The 27,990-nt window shown below is 35.9% G+C and overlaps 2 protein-coding genes across 2 annotated transcripts; both read right to left on the bottom strand.

Moving 5' to 3' along the window:
* Positions 1–9,960: 9,960 nt before the first annotated feature.
* On the bottom strand, positions 9,961–10,464 carry LOC139901007 (secreted RxLR effector protein 161-like). Its single transcript, XM_071883749.1, has one exon. The coding sequence runs from the start codon at positions 10,462–10,464 to the stop codon at positions 9,961–9,963; it is 504 nt and encodes a 167-aa protein (XP_071739850.1).
* A 14,552-nt stretch (positions 10,465–25,016) lies between these two features.
* LOC139901008 (uncharacterized) lies at positions 25,017–25,612 on the bottom strand. The gene is made up of 3 exons (XM_071883750.1): positions 25,318–25,612; positions 25,123–25,260; positions 25,017–25,033 (listed from the first exon to the last, which is right to left on the bottom strand). Exons 1-3 carry the CDS (start codon positions 25,610–25,612, stop codon positions 25,017–25,019), a joined length of 450 nt encoding a protein of 149 aa, XP_071739851.1.
* Between the last annotated feature and the right edge of the window lie 2,378 nt (positions 25,613–27,990).

The raw sequence follows: 27,990 nt of genomic DNA on the forward strand, positions 1-27,990 counted from the left end.
ATTCATAATAACCTTACTACTCAAATAAAGGAGGCGCAACAAGGAGTTTTAAAAGAGGGAAATTTAAAGGATGAAATACCCAAAGGATCGGAGAAACATCTTAATATTCGGGAAGATGGAACCCGGTATAGGACTGAAAGGATTTGGGTACCAAAATTTGGAGATATGAGAGAAATGGTACTTAGAGAAGCTCATAAAACCAGATACTCAATACATCCTGGAACGGGGAAGATGTACAAGGATCTCAAGAAAAATTTTTGGTGGCCGGGTATGAAAGCCGATGTTGCTAAATACGTAGGAGAATGTTTGATGTGTTCTAAGGTCAAAGCTGAGCATCAGAAACCATCAGGTCTACTTCAACAACCCGAAATCCCAGAATGGAAATGGGAAAACATTACCATGGATTTCATCACTAAATTGCCAAGGACTGCAAGTGGTTTTGATACTATTTGGGTAATAGTTGATCGTCTCACCAAATCAGCACACTTCCTACCAATAAGAGAAGATGACAAGATGGAGAAGTTAGCACGACTGTATTTGAAGGAAGTCATCTCCAGACATGGAATACCAATCTCTATTATCTCTGATAGGGATGGCAGATTTATTTCAAGATTCTGGCAGACATTACAGCAAGCATTAGGAACTCGTCTAGACATGAGTACTGCCTATCATCCACAAACTGATGGGCAGAGCGAAAGGACGATACAAACGCTTGAAGACATGCTACGAGCATGTGTTATTGATTTCGGAAACAGTTGGGATCGACATCTACCATTAGCAGAATTTTCCTACAACAACAGCTACCATTCAAGCATTGAGATGGCGTCGTTTGAAGCACTTTATGGTAGAAAGTGCAGGTCTCCGATTTGTTGGAGTGAAGTGGGGGATAGACAGATTACGGGTCCGGAGATTATACAAGAAACTACCGAGAAGATCATCCAAATTCAACAACGGTTGAAAACCGCCCAAAGTCGACAAAAGAGCTACGCTGACATTAAAAGAAAAGATATAGAATTTGAAATTGGAGAGATGGTCATGCTTAAAGTTGCACCTTGGAAAGGCGTTGTTCGATTTGGTAAACGAGGGAAATTAAATCCAAGGTATATTGGACCATTCAAGATTATTGATCGTGTCGGACCAGTAGCTTACCGACTTGAGTTACCTCAACAACTCGCGGCTGTACATAACACTTTCCACGTCTCGAATTTGAAGAAATGTTTTGCTAAAGAAGATCTCACTATTCCGTTAGATGAAATCCAAATCAACGAAAAACTCCAATTCATCGAAGAACCCGTCGAAATAATGGATCGTGAGGTTAAAAGACTTAAGCAAAACAAGATACCAATTGTTAAGGTTCGATGGAATGCTCGTAGAGGACCCGAGTTCACCTGGGAGCGTGAAGATCAGATGAAGAAGAAATACCCGCATCTATTTCCAGAAGATTCGTCAACACCTTCAACAGCTTAAAATTTCGGGACGAAATTTATTTAACGGGTAGGTACTGTAGTGACCCGAACTTTTCCATGTTTATATATATTAATTGAGATTGATATTTACATGATTAAATGTTTCCAACATGTTAAGCAATCAAACTTGTTAAGACTTGATTAATTGAAATATGTTTCATATAGACAATTGACCACCCAAGTTGACCGGCGATTCACGAACGTTAAAACTTGTAAAAACGACATGAAGATATATATATGGATACGCATATGGTTAACATGAGATTATGATAAGTAAGTATCTCCATAAGTATATTAACAATGAGTTATATACATATAAACAAGACTACTAACTTAAGGATTTCGAAACGAGACATATATGTAACGATTATCGTTGTAACGACATTTAAATGTTTATATATCATATTAAGATATATTAATATATCATAATATCATGATAATATAATAATTTAACATCTCATTAGATATAATAAACAATGGGTTAACAACATTAATTGAGATCGTTAACTTAAAGGTTTCAAAACAACACTTACATGTAACGACTAACGATGACTTAACGACTCAGTTAAAATGTATATACATGTAGTGTATTTAGATGTATTAAAATACTTTTGGAAGACTTCAAGACATATATCAAAACACTCATACTTAACGAAAATGGTTACAGTTACTTTTCCATTCTTTTCTTTCATCAAGAATTCTAGTCGTATTCTTACCCGTATTATACACAGCTTCAAAACGTACTTACTATGAGTATATACCAATAGGAACTAGCATGGGATTCCACTCTTGATTATGTCATGTATGACTAATCAATTTTAACTTCTACCATGAGCTAGTCAACTAACTAGAACTCCTTTTAACCCCACTCACCACTCACCAATTACCACTCATCATTCACTCCATTTCACTTCCAATTCTCTTTCTAATTCTCTCTCAACACCCACACACACTATTATGAACGTATTTTTCCAGTAGTTAATCATCATCTTCATCAAAAATCACTTCAAGAATCAAGCTATAATCATCATAGGAAGAACACTTCAAGGACACTTCAAAAATCCCTTCAAGTTTAATAATTTACTTCCAAGCTTTCTAATCCATTCCAAGTAATCATCTAAGATCAAGAAACCTTTGTTATATACAGTAGGTTATCTTTCTTATTCAAGGTAATATTCATATTCAAACTTTAATTCAATTTCTATAACTATAAACTATCTTAATTCGAGTAAAAATCTTACTTGAACTTGTTTTTGTGTCATGATCCTACTTCAAGAACTTTCAAGCCATCCAAGATCCTTTGAAGCTAGATCATTTCTTTTCACTTCCAGTAGGTTTACCTACTAAACTTGAGGTAGTAATGATGTTCATAACATCATTCGATTCATATATATATAAAACTATCTTATTCGAAGGTTTAAACTTGTAATCATTAGAACATAGTTTAGTTAATTCTAAACATGTTCGCAAACAAAAGTTAATCCTTCTAACTTGACTTTTAAAATTAACTACACACATGTTCTATATCTATATGATATGCTAACTTAATGATTTAAAACCTGGAAACACGAAAAACACCGTAAAACCGGATTTACGCCGTCGTAGTAACACCGCGGGCTGTTTTGGGTTAGTTAATTAAAAACTATGAGAAACTTTGATTTAAAAGTTGTTATTCTGAGAAAATAATTTTTATTATGGACATGAAACTATATCCAAAAATTATGGTTAAACTCAAAGTGGAAGTATGTTTTCTAAAATGGTCATCTAGACGTCGTTCTTTCGACTGAAATGACTACCTTTACAAAAATGACTTGTAACTTATTTTTCTGACTATAAACCTATACTTTTTCTGTTTAGATTCATAAAATAGAGTTCAATATAAAACCATAGAAATTTGATTCACTCAAAACGGATTTAAAATGAAGAAGTTATGGGTAAAACAAGATTGGATAATTTTTCTCATTTTAGCTACGTGAAAATTGGTAACAAATCTATTCCAACCATAACTTAATCAACTTGTATTGTATATTATGTAATGTTGAGATACCATAGACACGTATACAATGTTTTGACCTATCATGTCGACACATCTATATATATTTCGGAACAACCATAGACACTCTATATGTGAATGTTGGAGTTAGCTATACAGGGTTGAGGTTGATTCCAAAATATATATAGTTTTAGTTGTGATCAATACTGAGATACGTATACACTGGGTCGTGGATTGATTCCAGATAATATTTATCGATTTATTTATGTACATCTAACTGTGGACAACTAGTTGTAGGTTACTAACGAGGACAGCTGACTTAATAAACTTAAAACATCAAAATATATTAAAAGTGTTGTAAATATATTTTAAACATACTTTGATATATATGTATATATTGTTATAGGTTCGTGAATCAACCAGTGGTCAAGTCTTACTTCCCGACGAAGTAAAAATCTGTGAAAGTGAGTTATAGTCCCACTTTTAAAATCTAATATTTTTGGGATGAGAATACATGCAGGTTTTATAAATGATTTACAAAATAGACCCAAGTACGTGAAACTACATTCTATGGTTGAATTATCGAAATCGAATATGCCCCTTTTTATTAAGTCTGGTAATCTAAGAATTAGGGAACAGACACCCTAATTGACGCGAATCCTAAAGATAGATCTATTGGGCCTAACAAACCCCATCCAAAGTACCGGATGCTTTAGTACTTCGAAATTTATATCATATCCGAAGGGTGTCCCGGAATGATGGGGATATTCTTATATATGCATCTTGTTAATGTCGGTTACCAGGTGTTCACCATATGAATGATTTTTATCTCTATGTATGGGATGTGTATTGAAATATGAAATCTTGTGGTCTATTATTATGATTTGATATATATAGGTTAAACCTATAATTCACCAACATTTTTGTTGACGTTTTAAGCATGTTTATTCTCAGGTGATTATTAAGAGCTTCCGCGGTCGCATACTTAAATAAGGACGAGATTTGGAGTCCATGCTTGTATGATATTGTGTAAAAACTGCATTCAAGAAACTTATTTTGTTGTAACATATTTGTATTGTAAACCATTATGTAATGGTCGTGTGTAAACAGGATATTTTAGATTATCATTATTTGATAATCTACGTAAAGCTTTTTAAACCTTTATTGATGAAATAAAGGTTATGGTTTATTTTAAAATGAATGCAGTCTTTGAAAAATGTCTCATATAGAGGTCAAAACCTCGCAACGAAATCAATTAATATGGAACGTTTTTAATCAATAAGAACGGGACATTTCAGGAAGCTCTTAGTATTCACCTAAGAATAAACATGCTTTAAACGTCAACAAAAATGTTGGTGAGTTTGGATGGGGTTTGTTATTTCAATACACATCCCATACATAGAGATAAAAATCATTCATATGGTGAACACCTGGTAACCGACATTAACAAGATGCATATATATAAGAATATCCCCATCATTCCGGGACACCCTTCGGATATGATATAAATTTCGAAGTACTAAAGCATCCGGTACTTTGGATGGGGTTTGTTAGGCCCAATAGATCTATCTTTAGGATTCGCATCAATTAGGGTGTCTGTTCCCTAATTCTTAGATTACCAGACTTAATAAAAAGGGGCATATTCGATTTCGATAATTCAACCATAGAATGTAGTTTCACGTACTTGTGTCTATTTTGTAAATCATTTATAAATCCTGCATGTATTCTCATCCCAAAAATATTAGATTTTAAAAGTGGGACTATAACTCACTTTCACAGATTTTTACTTCGTCGGGAAGTAAGACTTGGCCACTGGTTGATTCACGAACCTATAACAATATATACATATATATCAAAGTATGTTTAAAATATATTTACAACACTTTTAATATATTTTGATGTTTTAAGTTTATTAAGTCAGCTGTCCTCGTTAGTAACCTACAACTAGTTGTCCACAGTTAGATGTATAGAAATAAATCGATAAATATTATCTTGAATCAATCCACGACCCAGTGTATACGTATCTCAGTATTGATCACAACTCAAACTATATATATTTTGGAATCAACCTCAACCCTGTATAGCTAACTCCAACATTCACATATAGAGTGTCTATGGTTGTTCCGAAATATATATAGATGTGTCGACATGATAGGTCAAAACATTGTATACGTGTCTATGGTATCTCAAGATTACATAATATACAATACAAGTTGATTAAGTTATGGTTGGAATAGATTTGTTACCAATTTTCACGTAGCTAAAATGAGAAAAATTATCCAATCTTGTTTTACCCATAACTTCCTCATTTTAAATCTGTTTTGAGTGAATCAAATTGCTATGGTTTCATATTGAACTCTATTTTATGAATCTAAACAGAAAAAGTATAGGTTTATCGTCGGAAAAATAAGTTACAAGTTGTTTTTTAAAGGTAGTCATTTCAGTCGAAAGAACGACGTCTAGATGACCATTTTAGAAAACATACTTCCACATTGAGTTTAACCATAATTTTTGGATATAGTTTCATGTTCATAATAAAAATCATTTTCTCAGAATAACAACTTTTAAATCAAAGTTTATCATAGTTTTTAATTAACTAACCCAAAACAGCCCGCGGTGTTACTACGACGGTGTAAATCCGGTTTTACGGTGTTTTTCGTGTTTCCAGGTTTTAAATCATTAAGTTAGCATATCATATAGATATAGAACATGTGTGTAGTTAATTTTAAAAGTCAAGTTAGAAGGATTAACTTTTGTTTGCGAACAAGTTTAGAATTAACTAAACTATGTTCTAGTGATTACGAGTTTAAACCTTCGTATAAGATAGTTTTATATATATGAATCGGATGATGTTATGAACATCATTACTACCTCAAGTTTAGTAGGTAAACCTACTGGAAGTGACAAGAAATGATCTAGCTTCAAAGGATCTTGGATGGCTTAAAAGTTCTTGAAGTAGGATCATGACACAAAAACAAGTTCAAGTAAGATTTTTACTCGAATTAAGATAGTTTATAGTTATAGAAATTGAATCAAAGTTTGAATATGAATATTACCTTGAATAAGAAAGATAACCTACTGTATATAACAAAGGTTTCTTGATCTTAGATGATTACTTGGAATGGATTAGAAAGCTTGGAAGTAAATTAGTAAACTAGAAGGGATTTTTAAAGTGTTCTTGAAGTGTTCTTCCTATGATGATTATAGCTTGATTCTTGAAGTGATTTTTGATGAAGATGATGATTAACTACTGGAAAAATACATTCATAATAGTGTGTGTGTGTTGAGAGAGAATTAGAAAGAGAATTGGAAGTGAAATGGAGTGAATGATGAGTGGTAATTGGTGAGTGGTGAGTGGGGTTAAAAGGAGTTCTAGTTAGTTGACTAGCTCATGGTAGAAGTTAAAATTGATTAGTCATACATGACATAATCAAGAGTGGAATCCCATGCTAGTTCCTATTGGTATATACTCATAGTAAGTACGTTTTGAAGCTGTGTATAATACGGGTAAGAATACGACTAGAATTCTTGATGAAAGAAAAGAATGGAAAAGTAACTGTAACCATTTTCATTAAGTATGAGTGTTTTGATATATGTCTTGAAGTCTTCCAAAAGTATTTTAATACATCTAAATACATTACATGTATATACATTTTAACTGAGTCGTTAAGTCATCGTTAGTCGTTACATGTAAGTGTTGTTTTGAAACCTTTAAGTTAACGATCTCAATTAATGTTGTTAACCCATTGTTTATTATATCTAATGAGATGTTAAATTATTATATTATCATGATATTATGATATATTAATATATCTTAATATGATAGATATACATTTAAATGTCGTTACAATGATAATCGTTACATATATGTCTCGTTTCGAAATCCTTAAGTTAGTAGTCTTGTTTATATGTATATAACTCATTGTTAATATACTTATGGAGATACTTACTTATCATAATCTCATGTTAACCATATATATATCCATATATATATCGTCATGTCATTTTTACAAGTTTTAACGTTCGTGGATCGCCGGTCAACTTGGGTGGTCAATTGTCTATATGAAACATATTTCAATTAATCAAGTCTTAACAAGTTTGATTGCTTAACATGTTGGAAACATTTAGTCATGTAAATATCAATCTCAATTAATATATATAAACATGGAAAAGTTCGGGTCACTACAGTCTCTTTCCATGGTCACTAAAAGATGAAGTTAGGGAATGGTTAAACTCGTTACCTAAAGGAGATATTACTAGTTAGGATACGATGGTTGAAAAATTTCTCACTCGATTCTTTCCTGTATCTAAAACTGTCACCCTTCAAACTGAAATTGCTAATTTTTGTCAGAAAACTAATGAGTCTCTTTATTCCGCTTGGGTTCAATTTGGTCAAATGCTTAGAGGTTGTCCACAACATGGTTTGGATAAGTTTAAAAAGGTAACCACTTTCTGTAAAGGTTGTTATATTGTTACAAGAAGAGAGATTGATACATCTGCTGGAGGAAACATTATGAGTAAAACTGCCGAGGAATCTAAAACTGAAAGGGTTTGTATTAATTTTCATAAAACTATTTAGCTGCGGAAGTGCGTACAACAATCTTTAAACATTTCAAAAACTCCCCACCAAGGATGCAATTGCATGTTGTTAAGAAAACTAAATAATAGAGAGGGTGTTTAAAGACTAGAACCTTTGAAGACTTTGAACTTGAGAAGAAATAGATGCTTCGAATATAGGAGCCAAAATAACCTCCCTCTATCGGTAATCCACACGAAAGCAAACTCTAATATCAACCGGATGCTAGTCCTTTATACCCTTGAAAACAAGTATAAGAAACAATCTTTCTTATTTCTTATTTTCTAAAACTATCTTATTTTGGTAACTCTTTCAACTTGAAAGAAAACTTAGAATCTTTTGTAAGTAACTAAAAGAACATGTTTGATAATACTTACAAAATATGTTCTCACACAAATTGAACAAGTATACGTATGTTTTTCTTTCATTTTAAAGAAAACCACAACTAAGACATCATGATTCATCATTTCACTTTTTCTTTTCTTCCACCAATTAGTGTAAGGTCATAATGACTTCCATTATAAGTCTATAATGCACATTTATTTATTAAACAATTTGAATAAAACAATGTGTATGGATAGCTTTTAATAATATCTCTTTGATAATGTATACTTGTACATTTTATATAATTTACAAGATAGAAACAAGTAACGAAGTTTACTTGCTATCCTACACATAGACATCTCTATACATATGTATGGATATTATTTATATACACTTGTGATATTATTTATCCAATCAAATAACAATGTCACAATATGTATAATAGGGATGAGAATATTCAAATCATATTCAAATATGTAATTGATATTTATTTGCTAATTGTGTGTGACCCTATAGGTTCAAATGTTATTAGTAGTGTAGACATAAGTTGTACCTTGGGCATTAATAACCAACAATCTCCCACTTGCATAAGATTCAACATATGTCAACACATACAGTGGTAAACGTCTAGCAACATGCCACTACCCCTAAAAACACATGAAAAATGTCATTCCGAGAATCTATTGATATTTAAGTTAAAACTTCAAATCAATATATAGGTAAGGTATCAGTTATCCCTTTGTTACTGACATCTTGTTGAGCATGAGACATGGATAGTAATCAATCTCATATTTTGCTCTTACATTCTGTTACTCGATCAAGATTGAAAATGATAAAACAAACACCATTAAATACATCAATATATTTTGAGCGTGGCCACGCATCTTAATCAATTTAATTCATCGAGGGGCCCATAGATGTCAATCTCTCATCCAGATGAGAGGAACAAATCCCGTCTAGACTACACACGTCTCTCATGTATCGCATATTATACTTAACAATAGCTTTTATGATTGCCTGGCTAAAGAACAATGTTTGACTATGTCAAAGTATAACAATACTCACACTTAAGACCCAATATATATCTACGGTCTAAGGATATAAAGATATTACCATTTTCAAGAATCACTTATGACATCGATCCATGAAGTGATCTTGAAAGCGGGTCATGTCCAATGTTTATTCTTCAATAAACATAGGTGAATTTGGTTGTAACTCCCTTGCTCTACTTTCATCTTCATGAAAGTCAACCAAGTTATTCACATTAGTCTTAACTCACAACTATTCCCATAGTTGTGATCGACTATGGACATTTTTGAATAACGGGGTTATTCAAGGATTTAAACATACTAATAAAGAACACAACAATTATTATATGAGTATGATTATCTCCAAATACATCATATCATATAATATAAATGTTGCATAAATGTTCCAAAATATCATAATACTAAATTACAAATCATTCCAATCATTAACATTACGAAGCCCTATGCACCGAGCATGACCCTCGTGTTTTGATTGTGCCAAAGCCTTTGTAAAAGGATCAGCAAGGTTTTGATCTGTGTGAACTTTGCGAATACAAACATCTCCGTTTCCCACTATGTGTCGTATATAGTGGAATCTCCTAAGGATATGTTTGGTGCTGTGATGCAATCTAGGTTCTTTTGCTTGAGCAATAGCACCATTATTATGGGGTCTTCTATCCTTGGCATCACCCTTAAATCAGCAATGAACTTTTTCATCCACGCAGCCTCTTGTGCTGCCTCCGATGCAGCAATGTATTCAGCTTCTGTAGTAAATTGTGCAACTACTTTTTGCTTAGAACTTTTCCAAGTTATAGCTCCTCCATTCAAGATAAAGACATATCCAGATTGTGATCGTGAATCATCTCTATCAGTTTGGAAGCAAGCATCTGTGTAGCACTTTACAGTAAGATCTTCTTCCACACCACCATAAATCAAGAACATATCTTTAGTCCTTCTCAAGTACTTTAGGATGTTCTTGACAGCCATCCAGTGGCTTTCACCTGGATTTTGTTGGTATCTACTCGTCATGCTCAAAGCGTACGATACGTCTGGTCTTGTGCATAACATAGCATACATAATGGAGTTCCATTCATTCGTCTAAGCTCATCATTTGTGATAGGACTTTGAGAGTTGCTCAATATTGTACCATGTGACATTGGCAAAAATCCACGTTTGGAATCTTGCATCTTGAATCTTTTTAGAATCTTTTCAATATATGCACTTTAGCTCAAACCGATTAGCCGCTTTGATCTATCTCTATGAATTTTTATTCCTAGAATATAAGCAGCATCGCCAAGGTCTCTCATTTGAAAACACTTCCCAAGCCAAGACTTTACCTTTTGTAAAGTTGGGATGTCATTTCCAATAAGTAGTATATCATCTACATATAAGATTAAAAATACTAATATGCTCCCACTAGCCCTTTTGTAAACACATGGCTCATCTTCATTTTGGATAAAATCAAACTCTTTTATTTTCTCGTCAAAACGAATATTCCACCTTCTAGATGCTTGCTTTAATTCGTAAATGACTCTTTTAAGCTTACACACTTTATTAGGATACTTAGGATTTAAAAAACCTTCTAGTTATTCCATATAGACATCTTCACTTAAGTGTCCATTAAGGAATGCGGTTTTAACATCCATTTGCCATATTTCATAGTCATAATATGTGGCTATGGCAATGAGTATTCTAATTGATTTTAGCATGGCTACTGGAGAGAAAGTTTTGTCATAGTCAATATCATGAGTTTGAGTGAAACCTTTTGCCACTAGTCTTGCCTTAAATGTATGTACATTTCCGTCCATATCAGTTTTCTTCTTGAAAACCCGTTTGCTCCCTACAGCTTTGATGTCAGGAGGTAAATCAACTACGTCCCGTACTTGGTTGTCATACATGGACTGCATCTTGTCATTCATGGTTTCATGCCATTTCTTAGATTCAGGATCTAATGTAGCGTCTTTATAGTTAGTGGGCTCACTTTGATCCACTAAGAAAATGTCGTCATATCTTTAAGGACTATTACGAGGTCTACTAGATCTACGAATGTCTTGTGTTACTTCAGGTTCCTGAGCAATCAATTGTTCAGGTTCTTCAACAATTTGTTGATAGCTAGCGCCAACCTCAGGTGTGATATTTTGTGATTCTTGAATTTCTTCAAGTTCTACATTACTCCCACTTGCTTTATTTTATAGAAATTCCTTTTCTAAAAAAGTAGCATGTCTAGAAACAAACACTTTGTTCTCGGTAGGATTGTAGAAATAATATCCCATAGAATCCTTTGGATATCCCACAAAAATGCATTTGATAGATCTGGGATCAAGTTTGTTGGAAGTTTCTTGTCGAACATGAGCTTCGCAACCCCAAACTTTTAAATAAGATAAATTTGGAACTTTTCCATGCCATAACTCGTATGGTGTCTTATTAACCTTTTTGGTTGGTACCATATTTAATATGCGAATAGCAGATAATAAGGCATAGGTCCAGAAGGATGGAGGAAGTGAAGTATAATTCATCATAGATCGAACCATATCAAGTAGGGTTCGATTCCTCCTCTCAGAAACACCATTATGTTATGGTGTTCCGGGTGGAGTGCGTTGTGAAATACTTCCACAATTCTTTAGATGATCGTCAAACTCTTGATACAAGTACTCACCTCCTCGATCCGATCGAAGAACCTTTATCGTTTTGCCTAGCTGATTTTTAACCTCATTTTGAAACACTTTGAACGTTTCAAATGCCTCATGTTTATGTTTCAATAAGTAAACATAACCAAATCTACTAAAATCATCACTAAATGTAATGAAGTATCTTTCACCATTTCTTGACATAGTTCTAAAAGGACCGCATACATCAGAATGTATAAGTCCCAAAAGATCCTTTGCTCTTTCTCCGGAATCGGAGAAAGGTGCCTTTGTCATCTTCCCGCTTAAACAAGATTCACATACATCAAATGACTCAGAGTTAGTTGATTTTAAAATTCCATCAGATTGGAGTTTAGTTATGAGTTTCTTGTTTATGTGACCAAGAGTTTGATTCAAGTCATACTTGGATCTTTTGGTGTTAATGTTATACATAGAACTATTTTTGGATGAATCTTGTATGTCAACTTCATATATGCCATTGATATCGGGCAAAAAGTCACGTTTTACCCCCTAAATTGAGCCCCAAAACAATAAAGATTAAAACTTTGTCGGCAAAATTATCGCTTTTTCGGTTGATTTTGTAGATCAAGTAATTACAAAGGCGATGCAAAAAGAATCAAGAAAAACGGAGCTAAAACGAAGATTCTAGAGCGAAAACGGTGAAAGACAAGAAATCAAGTTACGATCCAGTGAATCAGACTGACCAGGCACCAAAAACGGCCTGCCATACGGCCTGCCAGTATGGAAACAGCCTGCCAAATACAGCTCACCAAACGGGCTGCCAAACTGCTTGCCATGAAAACGGCCTGCCAAATACGGGCCACCAAACGGGCTGCCATACGCCCTGCCAGCCGTATTTTGGCAAAAACCTGGTCTATTTAAAGGGCCTTCTCCATCCATTCCAACACACACTCAACTTGAAATTCAATTTATATTTTCAATCTTTTAGTTAGTTTTAGTAGTAGTTAGCTTAGCTTTTATTTTCCGGAGGATATCCCGGCGAGTCCCTACGATCTCGGGCAGATTTGTTCGGCCTTTTTAGGTTTTTATCGGAAACGTTTGTCTTTTGTATTAATCATGTTTGCTTAGCTTTTATGTTTAATAATGCGTTCCGATATTGCCATGATAGCTTATTTAATATGTATGTTGCCATGATAGAAGTTTGAGTTAGCGTAATTATGTTAATTTAGTACGATTACTGTTATAATACTGAACAAGGAAGTCTGATAGATTTGTATGCTAGCATCTTAAGGATTGACCAACTTAGGTTGTGATCAGGACTTTTCCACCTATATGAAATTAGCTACTTCATAGGATTAAGACCTCTTGTTATACTGTATCTGAAGATTCTATGAACTCGGTATGGCCGGAGTTCCCGAGAGGCATCTAATGCACTTTTAGGACACAAAACCTAGGAATTGAGACATGAATGACCTAGTATGCCTATTGACTATTTCGAAGAGAACTCTTAGGAGCTATTAAGATCTAGTTAGTGCCTTTATTGTATGACCCAAGCCTATTGCATGTTCTTGTCTGATTGTTGCCCTAGGTGTTAGTCATATCAACTGTTTAGGTATTCATTAGGTTTCTATCTGCTTTACTATCAGTATGTTAACTGTAATTATGTATAATGTTTGATTTGTTGTGATCTCATTAGTATGATGGAATGGTTGTTAGTTTTCATTTAAGGTTTTGCCAACTTAACCCGACGGACTCCTTCCGTTTGTGATCAGTGTTCAATCAACACGACACGTTGTTATTCAGTTACCTAAACTGATAACAAGGTTTAGGATTAGAGCTTAACTCATTAACAAACCTAGTACTCTACTGAGGATAACCTCTGAGGTATTGTTACACTTCAGTTATATGACCAAGTGACATACTTCTCACTGCTCAAAGAGAACTCGAGAGTTCAGAGTTAAGTAGGTCTATGTAATTAGCTCATCTAACCAGATCTATATCATTCCAAGCATAGTCTTAACATAAGCATGATTACCTTTCCCTAACCCAACGCTGATATCTTGGTCAATATTTCCCTGATCTGCATACTCCAGATATCCTTCCACTTTATTTACTTTTTTGCATTTAGGAACTTTAGCTAAAATCAACTACTATCTTTTATCTAGGTAATTTAACTAAAAGACATTTATCCACTTGATCTTCAATTCGTTAATCAGCATAAAATTCGACACTAGGTTAACTTACACCTTCTACACTTTAAAAAGTAAAAGTAAATTTAGGCCCCACAAAATATAAATTAAACAAAAATCTCTGCATGCTATACCGAATCTGACGCCCTGCGACCTAACGACACCGCACAAATAAAACCGTCCGTTTTGGCTATATCAGAAAGAGACTTCTTCTTTGGCGCCGCTGCCGGGGAATTCGAATATTTTTATCGAGAAAGATTTTAAACAGACAAAGTATTGTTTGGTGGTGTCTAAGAAAGACAATTATACACGAACTTGGTTATTGAATTTTCCAAACAGTCTCCAATTATATTGGAACCAAAAGGATCATGCCTCTCCGTAGTCGGCCTGGCCACCTCGATACGAGTAATCTATGAGAAGTCCTATCAGTTAAGATATCCAATCTGGTTAGCGACCGAATTTCAAGAATAAATGTTTTTATTAAATTATCGATCCTTTTAGTAAATTAATATTTTCTAAAAGTTAATTTTAAAGTTTTTTTTGACAGAAAATCTAAATATGGAACAACGAGACACCCTTGCTTCTATGCATAAGTCATGCTTAGAGGAAAGAGGAGGACCAATCACCTTAGGAACCGAAGGAATTCCTGAAATCAGTTCACACATGATTAAAGTAGTCAGTATGATCTGTAAATTTCAAGGATTACCGACTGACGATCCGAACTTTCATATAAACAAATTTATCAGTCTGGTTGACTCTTTTAAGAAAGAATCAAATGAGAAAAACATTTTAAAACTTCATCTTTTTCAAAATTCACTTTCTGCACACGCTTCAGCATGGTTTGACGCACTTAACCCGAATTCAATCCATACATGGGAGGAATTAGCCACTAAATTTCTAAACAAATTCTATCCACCCTGCCTGCAAACCTGTTTAAGGAATGACATCACTAACTTTTCTCAAAAAGAAAATGAGTCATTGTGTCTAGCATGGAATAGAGTAAAGATGATACTTAAAAGATGTCCGAATCATTCGTTAAGTCGGGCAGACATAATCTGTACGCTTTATAATGGTTTGATCAAGGATGATAAGTCTCTCCTAGACATGGCCTTGCAAGGCAATTTCATGTCTCGAATAGCAGATTAAGCATGGGATCTCTTGGACACAATAGCTGCACAACAGGAAGATTGGAACAATGAAGCTGTTGAGAAGGATGACGTCTTCGCTCATACGGTAAAAATGCTGGAAACCAGGTTACAAGATCTCACCCTCACTCTTCAAAGTTTACCAATTCCTAAAAACTCCGATGCTACTAGAACCAATCTAAGGTATCCTTACCCTAGATGGGCACACAAACAGCAAAATAGCTCAGATCATAATATAATTTTCCCATTGCACAAACCTACTCTCCACTCTAAGGAAATTTTAGTTGAATTTATGAAAAAACAATATATGATAAACCTTCAAGTCATAGAATGCCAGAACAAATTTGATTTTGATAAAGACTTTTGAAGAATTAATCACTAATTCTCAGCTTACGCTTAAACGATTAACCGATAAAATTGATATAGAGTGTAGTGAGTTTGATGCCCTAGTAATTACTAGAGGAGGGAAGGAAACAACTGTTAATATACCCATACAAGATTTTTCCAATAAGGAACCTGTGCCAATTGACCCAGTTGTCAATCCACCGAAACCTATCTCTCCTAAGGCCCCAGAAATTATTCCACGCGCCCGCATACCTTTCCCAGGTAGGCTTAGGAAGGAAAACAAGAAGCACAATTTGCTAAGTATTGGGATATTATTAAGAATTTGCATTTGAATGTACGTGTAGTTGATGCTTTAGTAGAGATGCCAAACTGCGCTAAATTTTTCAAAGAACTACTTTCAAACAAAGAGAGATTAAGAGAGATAGTTAGCTTGCCCTTAAGTGAAGAATGCTCGTTAGTGTTACAGCATGGAATGCCCCCTAAGTTAGGAGATACAGGAAGATTTACGGTACCTTGCTACCTGCAAGATTTCCAAATTAGCAATGCGTTAGCAGACTTATGAGCCAGTTTAAACCTAATGCCCTATTCATTATTCAATAAGCTAGGATTAAATGACTTAAGGCCAACCAAAATGACTATCCAACTCGCGAACATATCAGTTAAGATTCCTTGGGGAATAGCTGAAGATGTCCTAGTTAGAGTGGATAAGTTCGCGTTTCCCGTTGACTTCGTCATTATGGATATTGAGGAAGACACGAAGGTCTCACTCATTCTTGGCAGACCATTCCTGAATACTGCCAAGGCCGTAATTGGCGTTTACGAGAAATCTCTGAAATTAAGGGTTGGAGGAGAAGAAATCACATTCAATGTTGATCACCTCATGAACCATCCTAAGGAAGAAGATGTGAATCTCTCTGATTCTTTTCAAGAACTCGTCAACGAATACCTGGAAGAGACTATGGCTATACGCAGTCAAGATCAAATTTCTAAGGATCTGTTCTTTACACCTCCTGAAGGAAATCTCCACAAACATTCCGCCATAGACCTTAGTCAACACAAATCTCCCCTCGCTGAAAGTAACTTTATTGGCAATACTATTCAAATAGCACCACTAGGACAAGGCATTCCTTTACCTCTATTAAGGAGAAGACCGAATGAAGAAACAGACTTCATTCAGGTATATCAGGAACCCCAGTCAAGGGAAGACTGTGAGGAGTTTCCCGAACCTACCTTCGAAACTAAGGAAGACGTTTCTGAAGAGGAAGCACTAAGAAGGACAATTTCCAGAAATGAAGAACAGATATCATCAGTGACCGCTACTGAAGAACCAGAATTCCAGGAGAGGTACGACTCGTTAGACCGAAAGGAAATAGCTAGAATGAAGCCATCTATCGAGGAGCCTTCGAAATTGGAATTGAAGAAGTTACCCGACAATCTGGAGTATGCATTCTTAGAAGGAGAATCGCAACTCCCTGTGATCATATCAAAAGACCTCACGCTACAAGAAAAGGCAAAATTGATTCAAGTTTTGAAATCACATAAGAAGGCAATTGCGTGGAAAATCTCCGACATTAAAGGGATCAGCCCCAACTATTGCACCCACAAGATTTTCATGGAAGATGATTTCAAACCTTCAGTTCAAAGGCAAAGAAGGGTCAACCCTATGATTTAAGAAGTCTACAAGAAAGAAGTAATCAAACTTCTGGATGCCGGTCTGAAATAACCCATCTCTGATTCACCATGGGTTAGTTCTGTTCAAGTGGTACCTAAAAAGGGAGGGACAACCGTAATTCAAAATGATAATAATGAGCTTATTCCGACTCGGGAAGTCACCGGTTGGAGGGTTTGCATAGACTATCATAAACTAAATGATGCAACCCGGAAGGATCATTTTCCATTACCTTTTATCGATCAAATGTTGGAACATCTATCAGGAAATGAATTCTATTATTTCCTTGACGATTTTTCCGGCTACTTTCAAATTCCCCTCGATCCAAAGGACCAAGAGAAAACAACCTTCACCTATCCTTATGGAACATTTGTCTATCGACGCATGCCCTTTGGGTTATGCAATGCACCGGCTACATTTCAGCGATGCATGGTGGCAATATTCCACTACATGATTGAACGTTGTATGGAAGTCTTCATGGACGACTTCTAGGTCTTTGGTAGTACCTTTGATTCGTGCCTTTTAAACCTTGACAAGATGCTCACTTGGTGTGAAGAGTCAAATTTAGTTCTGAATTGGGAAAAATGTCACTTCATGGTAAAAGAAAGGATAGTTTTAGGACATAAGATTTCAAAAGCAGGAATAGAAGTTGATAAGGCTAAGATTGAGACCATTACTAAACTTCCAGAACCTACCAGAGTAAGAGCGGTTAGCACTTTCCTAGGACACACCGGTTTTTACCGATGCTTCATTAAGGATTTTTCAAAGGTCACACGACCTCTCACTCATCTCCTACGAAAGGAAGTCCCGTTTGTCTTCAATGAAGAATGTCGAAAAGCATTCAACTATATGAAAGAACAGTTAACACATGCGCCCATCATGATAGCTCCTGATTGGAGTCTACCCTTCAAAATCATGTGTGATGCGAGTGATTTCGCAGTTGGATCAGTGCTTGGACAACGGGTGGATAAACACTTTCATCCAATCTATTACGCAAGCAAAACCTTAACCAGAGCTCAAGTGAATTACACTACCATGGAAAAGGAGCTGTTAGCCGTAGTATTCGCCTTCGATAAATTTCGTTCCTATCTCATCCTGTCCAAGACTACAGTCTATACAGATCATTCAGCCCTCAAATATCTATTCACTAAGCAAGACGCAAAGCCAAGACTCCTATGATGGATCTTACTCCTTCAGGAATTCGATATTGAGATTAAAGATAAGAAAGGAGCAGAGAACGTCGCAGCAGATCATCTTAGTCGTTTGGAGGACCCAGCGATGGAAAAACTTGCTGAACAAGATATCGGAGATAAATTTCCGGAAGAACAGCTTATGAGTGTAGGACAAACTCACATAGGATCACAATTTACTGACACTCCTTGGTATGCCGACATGGCCAACTACCTAGTTTTCGGAGTAGTACAAAAGGGAATGAGTACCTCCCGAAGAAGGTAGTTCTTCAGGGATGCCAAGTACTACTACTGGGAAGATCCTTACCTATTTAGAATTGGCCCTGATCAGATAATCAGGAGGTACGTCGATGAAAAGCAAGCAGCAGGAATTCTTCACCAGTGTCACCATAGACCAACTGGAGGTCATCATGGAGCAAACTTAACCGCAAGAAAAGTCTACGAATCAGGATTCTACTGGCCGTCTATATTCCGAGATGCACAAGAGCTTGTAAAGCATTGCGACACATGCCAAAGGCAAGATATTATCTCTATGAAGAACGAGATGCCTCAGACTAATATCCAAGCTTGCGAGATCTTCGATATATGGGGATTAGACTTCATGGGCCTATTCTGAAAGTCTAACGGGAAAGAATATGTCCTCGTAGTAGTAGATTACGTCTCCAGATGGGTCGAAGCCCAAGCATTTCCGACCAATGATGCCAAAGTCATCACAAATTTCCTGAAGAGACTCTTCTGCAGATTTGGAGCTTCCCGTGCGATAATTAGTGATAGAGGCACACACTTCTGTAATACTCAGTTTATGAAGGTGATGCAACAATACGGAGTTACCCACAAGATGTCCACTACCTATCATCCGCAAACCAACGGACAAGCAGAGGTCACAAACAGAGCTCTCAAAAGAATCTTAGAACGAACTGTCGGCCATCATGGAAATAAATGGGCCGAGAAGCTAGATGATGCTCTTTGGGCATTCCGGACTGCCTACAAGAATCCTCTAGGAACTACACCCTACTGCATGATCTATGGAAAAGCTTGTCACCTTCCGTTGGAACTTGAATACAAAGCACTCTGGGCACTGAAGACCTGCAACCTCGATCCCTCAGTTACCGGAAGACATACTAAAATGCAAATGAATGAACTCGCCGAATTGAGAGACCAAGCATATGAAATGTCATACATCTACAAGGAACGAAAGAAGCTTACGCATGATGCAAAACTAATTCCTACAAAGTTCGCCCCTGGAGATAAAGTTCTTCTCTTCAATTCTCGGTTTAAGAAGTTCGCGGAAAAATTTAGATCAAGATGGAGTGGCCCATACAAAGTTGTTCCCGCTTTTCCTCACGGAGCCATGGAATTGGAAGGACCTACTGGTCACTTCAAAATTAATGGCCACCGGTTAAAAGCTTATCTAGAAGACCACGATAAGGAGGAGTACCTTTTCTCCTTTGATCCATTCTGAAGATTTGACAAAGAAAAGTCGAGCTGTAACGACTTGATAAACAAAGCGCTCTTGGGAGGCACACCTTGCTTATCCTTTTTATTACTTATTATTTTCTTTTCAATTAATTTCAGTCTTAAGATATTATCTCTGTACTAATAACTAAGCGCCATACTTGCGCTTAGTACTTATAAAGTTTGTTGAATGTGTTTAGGCGTAATGCCAAGTTCAGGAGCATCAGCTTACATTCTAGTTCGCAGGAGGAGGAATCCTGTAGTTTACTCTTCCAGAAGCAGTGCAGATCAGAACAGGCCATCAACAAGGCAATTAGGCCCAAGGCATTTGTTATTAGAGAGTGTTGAGGAGGATATCGGCACAGCACCGCCAGCTCCTCCCGTTCGACGATCTAGACGTTTAGCCAGGAGACCAGCCGAGCACACACAGTTGCGAGATACGTATGAGTCAAAGATAGTGATACACTACGGAGCCACTTTGAGTGACCCTGATGTTGCATGGGCACTACTCAGAGATCAGTAGAGACTCTACAAAGCTCTAAGAGCATACCTCCAGCACGAGGGGATTCCACGCAGTACTCTGGGCCCATCTTCATTTAGGCTAGTACTCCGTGTTCAGCCGACACGACGAGCTACGCCGAGGCATTCCACAGAGGCCTCAGTTCACTCAGTTCACTCAGCTGCCATGCATGTGCATGATACTCCTATTTCCATTACACCGCCTGCTCCAGTCACCGAGCCAGTTCTAGTCACTGAGTTACCAGAGAGTTGTCATTTACTCACTATTCCCATTTCAGTGGAGCCACCAATGGCTCAGGCATTTAAGATCACTGGGAGCATACCTGATGAGGAGCCTTTCCCAGACTTATCCCACCTGGAGCTGCCATCAGACTTATGTCTGGATTCACTACTAGGCCCTGAGTTAGATATAGGGCAACCTCTCAACTACATACCGAGCCTAGAGGATGATGATGAGATCTGCAGATATTTTGCAACGCTAGCACAGCATTGACCAGGATAGTATCCCAAAGACTACTTTATCTTTATTTTATCTTTTAGTTTTTATCTTTTTAAAAAGAATTGTACTGAAAAATTATATATAGTGGAAATGATGCCTTTCTCTTTTTGTTCCTCATGCAGAAATATTATCAAAAGAGACTGGTATGTAGGAGATCGACCGTAGGAAAGCCCAGCACTAAGAAAGTAACACGACCGTAGGGAAGTAATCCTTCCTTAAACCTATTTCAATTATAACACACTAAAACCTCTAAGTGTGGGGTAACCCCCGCAACTAACTTAGAATTTTAGAAGTCAATGTCCTTAATTTATAAAGTATTAAAATATTCTTTCTAGAGAACATTAGGGACAATGTTCTTCTAAGTGTGGGGTAACGGGTAAGGTTTTTTTAAAGGTCAAAGTTTTAAAGTCAAGTAACCATAAAATGCCAAGTTTTGAAAAATTCTTTTGTCCAAAAGTAATTAAGCAATGGATATTGGGTAATTTTGAAAAATTCTTACTTTGTTTTTGCCTAAAAGATCTAATAAAATTGCTAGAAATTGGTTTTTGGAACATTTATTAGAACAGAACGATTATGCTGAAACTTATGTTTTGTGTCAAAAGATTTCTTTTAAGAAAATATGTAAAAGGCTACACATGATCAAGCACGACCCCTACTCTAAAAAGTGAGGAATATCGGACCCAAAGTATATGTATGACCCATCAAATCTGCAGCACTTTGTTATTTCAATTGATGAGCGTGCCGGTGTATGGTTCAAGTTAGAACTTGGTTTAGTCATACGTTTCAAGGCCAATGGTTAGTGAGCGCCATACGTGGTGCAGGTGCGATCTCCTTCCGAAATCATTCTGAATAGAGAAGACAAAAAGCCATCCGTTTCCGTTTCCACTCCACGCAATTTAAACCGACCAACTCACACAAAGAGTTAATGAATCAGAAATATTCACCCCAAATTCGCCCCCAAAATACACCATTTATCAATCACTTCCCTTTCCTTTCACCAAAAGATCTAGAGATTGATGAAGAGATAGATCGATCAAATTCGCTTCAAAAGCACTAGTTGAAAGATTCCGAACCCCTAATTGTTTTTGATAGGTCAAAGACCTATTTTCAGTGGATTATCACTTCCTCTCTGGGCACCAGGAACGAAAGACAAAAGTTATGAAGAAAGGGTATGCCGATAAAAAAAATTGATGAAAGAGCAAAGTCTCTAATAAGGCAAAAATAAACCCAAGGAGATGCCCTGAAGAAGAAAGCTGGAAGAGCAAAAGAAAATTCTAGACAAAGTCTTAGCAAAATCCGCCTCTTCCAAAGAAAACCTTTACGGGAATTCTCAGCCATTATCTATCCAAAATGGATACTCTAAAGAATCAAAGTCTATCAAATCTCTCAGAAATCAAGAGATCTGGATCTCTTTCACCAAATTCATAAATTTTCAACCAAATCCTATAACCCGTCTTCCTCTTGAAAGAATGCCTAGGAAGAAGATCAGTGTCGTCCTTACTTAACCGGTGGAGATATCGATGCTTTACCTAGCCTATGATGAGAACTGTTACACAACTGGCTTCTGAGCGACAATACAATTAGAATAGGACACCCTAAACACTTGAGTGATATGAGTGATCCGCTAGTGAGGAGCCTGATCATATATACTCTACATTCGAGAGTTGGAAAGTACGCCTTTTCCACTATGGACGCGATTGAAATCTGGAGACCGAATCATTGAAGCTCGAAAATTTTTCTAATACTTTCGAAAGATGTGCCAACTTCTGATGAAGGCATAATAAAAAGATCTATGGGTAGGGCAAGGGAGAATCTATTAGAAAGATCCTTATATTCTCGCTTTCTTTCTTGAGAACAAGCAAAGCTAAGTGTAGGGTATTTGATATCGGGAAAAAAGTCACATTTTACCCCCTAAATTGAGCCCCAAAACAATAAAGATTAAAACTTTGTCGGCAAAATTATCGCTTTTTTAGTTGATTTTGTAGATCAAGTAATTACAAAGGCGATGCAAAAAGAATCAAGCAAAACGAAGCTAAAACGAATATTCTAGAGCGAAAATGGTTAAAGACAAGAAATCAAGTTACGATCCAGTGAATCAGACTGACCAGGCACCAAAAACGGCCTGCCATACGGCCTGCCAGTATGGAAACGGCCTGCCAAATACGGCTCACCAAACGGGCTTCCAAACGGCTTGCCATGAAAATGGACTGCCAAATAGGGGCCACCAAACAGGCTGCCATACGGCCTGCCAACCGTATTTTGGCAAAAACCTGGTCTATTTAAAGGGCCTTCTCCATCCATTCCAACACACACTCAGCTTGCAATTCAATTTATATTTTCAATCTTTTAGTTAGTTTTAGTAGTAGTTAGCTTAGCATTTATTTTTCGGAGGATATCCCGGCGAGTCCCTGCGATCTCGGGCAGATTTGTTAGGCCTTTTCAGGTTTTTATCCGAAACGCTTGTCTTTTGTATTAAACATGTATGCTTACCTTTTATGTTTAATAATGCATTCCGATATTGCCATGATAGCTTAATTAATCTGTATGTTTCCATGATAGAAGTTTGGGTTAGCTTAATTATGTTAATTTAGTACGATTACTGTTATAATACTGAACTAGGAAGTCTGATAGATTTGTATGCTAGCATCTTAAGGATTGACCAACTTAGGTTGTGATCAGTACTTGTCCACCTATATGAAATTATCTACTTCATAGGATTTAGACCCCTTGTTATACTGTATCTGAAGATTCTATGAACTCGGTATGGTCGGAGTTCCCGAGAGGCATCTAATGCACTTTTAGGACACGGAACCTAGGAATTGAGACATGAATGACCTAGTATGCCTATTGAATGTTTCGAAGAGACCTCTTAGGAGCTGTTAAGATCTAGTTAGTGCCTTTACTGTATGACCCAAGCCTATTGCATGTTCTTGTCTGATTGTTGCCCTAGGTCTTAGTCATATCAACTGTTTAGGTATTCATTAGGTTTCTATCTGCTTTACTATCAGTATGTTAACTGTAATGCTGTATAATGTTTGATTTGTTTTGATCTCATTAGTATAATGGAATGGTTGTTAGTTTTCATTTAAGGTTTTGCCAACTTAACCCGACGGACTCCTTCTTTTTGTGATCAGTGTTCAATCAACACGGCACGTTGTTATTCAGTTACCTAAACTGATAACGAGGTTTAGGATTAGAGCTTAACTCACTAATAAACCTAGTACTCTACTGAGGATAACCTCTGAGGTATTGTTACACTTCAGTTATACGACCAAGTGACATACTTCTCACTGCTCAAAGAGAACTCCGAGAGTTCAGAGTTAAGTAGGTCTGTGTAATTGGCTCATCCAACCAGATCTACATCATTCCAAGTATAGTCTTAACATAAGCATGATTACCTTTCCCAAACCCAACTCTGATATCTTGGTCAACATTTCCCTGATCTGCATCCTCCGGATATCCTTCCACTTTATTTACTTTTTTGCATTTAGGACCTTTAGCTAAAATCAACTACTATTTTTTATCAAGGTAATTTAACTAAAAGACAGTTATCCACTTGATCTTCAATTCATTAATCAGCATAAAATTCGACACTAGGTTAACTTACACCTTCTACACTTTAGAAAGTAAAAGTAAATTTAGGCCCCGCAAAATATAAATTAAATGAAAATCTCTGCATGCTATACCGAATCTGACGCCCTGTGACCTAATGACACCGCACGAATATAACCGTTCGTTTTGGCTATATCAGCCATTGTGAGGGCGTGCCTCAAAATAAAAAACATCTTTATTGAAAACTAAAATATTACCATTAGAAAAAGCATACGAGTAACCAGATTCCTACAATCGTGCAGCTGAAATGATGTTCCTTGTTAAACTAGGTACATAATAACAATTATTTAATATTAAGTACAAGCCATTTGGTAATAAAAGTTCATAAATGCCTATAGCTACAACCGCAACATGTGCTCCGTTGCCAACATGCAATACCTAATCACCTGGTTTTAGCTGCTTAATCTTTCTTAGTCCCTGCACATTATTACAAATGTGAGTTCTACAACCAGTATCAAATACCCATGAATTACTAGAGAAAACAAATAGTTCTATCATATAGATACCTGAGGTGCTAGCATTGCTAGCCTTTGTCTTTTTCAGCTCTGCAAGGTAAGTCGGGCAGTTTCGCTTCCAATGACCAATTTCTCCACAATGGAAACAAGTAGCATCTTTGGCAGGTTTTTCTTTCTTCTTGACAAAATCTTTTGGGACAAACTATTTGCCTTTGTAGTTGCCTTGACTCTTAGGTTTGCCTTTACCTTTGCCTTTGGCTTGTGGCTTCTTAATTTTTCCTTTCCGAATCATGAGGACTTCAGAGGTTTTGGATGGAATATTCTTCTCGGCAGTCTTAAGCATTAAATGCAACTTCGAGATAGATTTCTCCCAATTGTTCATATTGTAGTTCAAGACGAACTGATCATATGACTTTGGTAGTGAGTTGAGGATCAAGTCTATTGCCAACTCAGGACCAATGGAAGATCCAAGCCTCTCAATCAGATCTATGTAGCTCTTCATTTTCAGAACATAAGAGCTTACAAATGTCCCCTCTGCCATCTTGCATGCATGTAACGCTCTGACAGTTTCAAAGCGTTGTTGCCTAGCTTGTTGTTGGAACATTTCCTTTAGCTGCTTAAGCATCTCAAAGGCATCATGATGTTCCAAGTCCTTTTACAAGTCTAGAATCATGGTGGCTAACATGAGGCATGCTACATCTGTGGAGTCATCCGTGTGCTTAGTCCAAGCATCTCGGATGCTCTTTGTGGCATTAGCAGGGGGTTCCTCGGGAACGGGTCCATCAAGTATATACGACTTCTTTTCGACTTTGAGAACAACTCTCAAATTACGATACCAGTCTAAGAAGTTCGTATCATTGAGTTTTTACTTCTCTAAGACAGATCTTAGAGAAAGGTGGTAAACAGGTGTAGTTGCATTGCGTCACATCTAGAAAATTAACAAAGTTCTTTTAGTATTTTAATATTTGATCCTTTAATAATTAATTACCCTAACTTTCCTATGAAAAATTAATTTATTAAAGGCTAAAATCCAAGTTACATTTAACCTTGAGTGATTGGTTGATGCTCTCTCCACTAAGTTTGAATCAACAAGGTAGGTAGCGATTACCAATTGCAAGTCTAATACAATTTCTATATCTTAATGGGATCCTTAACAACAATTGTCAACTAGTATGTTTAATCCCATCTATGCCTTGGGCCATTTGCATTTGGCTGATGCTCTCTCCACAAGAAGCACCAATTAAGTTTTCCTATTTAAAAACTATGATGTTCGGCCCAAGACTGTCATGGGAATCACGAAACACCATCTCGGTAATCACAGGATGACCGTGGTGGTTGGCTGATGCTGTCTCCATAACGACGTACAAATGACAAGCGAGTGTCTTAAAATGGATGGCATAAACTTACATTTTAAAAGAGATTTTGTGTTTTGTATTATTTCAATTTGAAAAAACATTTCGTATAATAATTTTTGCATGCATTCAACAATATATTATACGTATACTTTAGATAAAATCATATTTTATATGTTTGTCTTGAGTTTATAGAATCTCAACTAGTATATATATATATATATATATATATATATATATATATATATATATATATATATATATATATATATATATAGCAACTTCTACAACCATACATGCATGTACAAAAAATGGTTGTAGCAAATAAAATAACTAAGTTGCATTTTAGAAATCTACAACTTTTCCTTTTTAGAAGAGAAGTTGTTCATTTCTAATAATAAGAACAAGTTCTTATTGTATATAACACAATTTTCTTAACACATGTAAAAGCGGCTCTTGATACCACTGAAGGGGTTTGTATTAATTTTCATAAAACTATTTAGCTGCGAAAGCGCGTACAACAATTTTTAAACCTTTCAAAAACTCCCCACCAAGGATGCAATTGCATGTTGTTAAGAAAACTAAATAATAGAGAGGGTGTTTAAAAACTACAACCTTTGAATACTTTGAACTTGAGAAGAAATAGATGCTTCGAATATAGGAGCCAAAATAGCCTCCCTCTATCGGTAATCCACACGAAAGCAAACTCTAATATCAACCGGATGCTAGTCCTTTATACCCTTGAAAACAAGTATAAGAAACAATCTTCCTTATTTCTTATTTTCTAAAACTATCTTGTTTTAGTAACTCTTTCAACTAGAAAGAAAACTTAGAATCTTTTGTAAGTAACTAAAAGAACATGTTTGATAATACTTGCAAAATATGTTCTCACACAAATTGAACAAATATACGTATTTTTTTCTTTCATTTTAAAGAAAACCATAACTAAGCCATCATGATTCATCATTTAACTTTTTCTTTTCTTCCACCAATTAGTGTAAGGTCATAATGACTTCCATTATAAGTCTATAATGCACATTTATTTATTAAACAAATTGAATAATACAATGTGTATGGATAGCTTTTAATAATATCTCTTTGATAATGTATACTTGTACATTTTATATAAATTACAAGATAGAAACAAGTAACAAAGTTTACTTGCTATCCTACACATTGACATCTCTATACATATGTATGGATATTATTTATATACACTTGTGATATTATTTATTCAATCAAATAACAATGTCACAATATGTATAATAGGGATAAAAATATTCAAATCATATTCAAATATGTAATTGATATTTATTTGCTAATTGTGTGTGACCCTATAGGTTCAAATGTTATTAGTAGTGTAGACATAAGTTGTACCTTGGGCATTAATAACCAACAAAAACATTGATTAATAAGTTGGCTGCTCATTCCCATGAATGGCATCAAGACTTAGATATTTCTCGCTCGGTAAAATCTATTAGTTATGATTCTGAAGATATGGTTAAGGCTATGAATGTGCAATTGGGTAATCTAGGAAGGCAAATTGAAAAGCTTACCAAAGAAATGC

Source organism: Rutidosis leptorrhynchoides, chromosome 3, assembly GCF_046630445.1.
Source record: "Rutidosis leptorrhynchoides isolate AG116_Rl617_1_P2 chromosome 3, CSIRO_AGI_Rlap_v1, whole genome shotgun sequence".
NCBI classification, from domain to species: Eukaryota; Viridiplantae; Streptophyta; class Magnoliopsida; order Asterales; family Asteraceae; genus Rutidosis; species Rutidosis leptorrhynchoides.

Bases quoted from the DNA above. Each gene is read 5' to 3' on its own strand.
- LOC139901007 (XM_071883749.1), bottom strand. From the start codon at position 10,464: ATGTATGCTATGTTATGCACAAGACCAGACGTATCGTACGCTTTGAGC.
- LOC139901008 (XM_071883750.1), bottom strand. From the start codon at position 25,612: ATGGCAGAGGGGACATTTGTAAGCTCTTATGTTCTGAAAATGAAGAGC. The intron at 25,261-25,317 runs GTAAAGGCAAAC...TTGTCCCAAAAG, and splicing joins GCCACAAGCCAAAGGCAAAG to ATTTTGTCAAGAAGAAAGAA.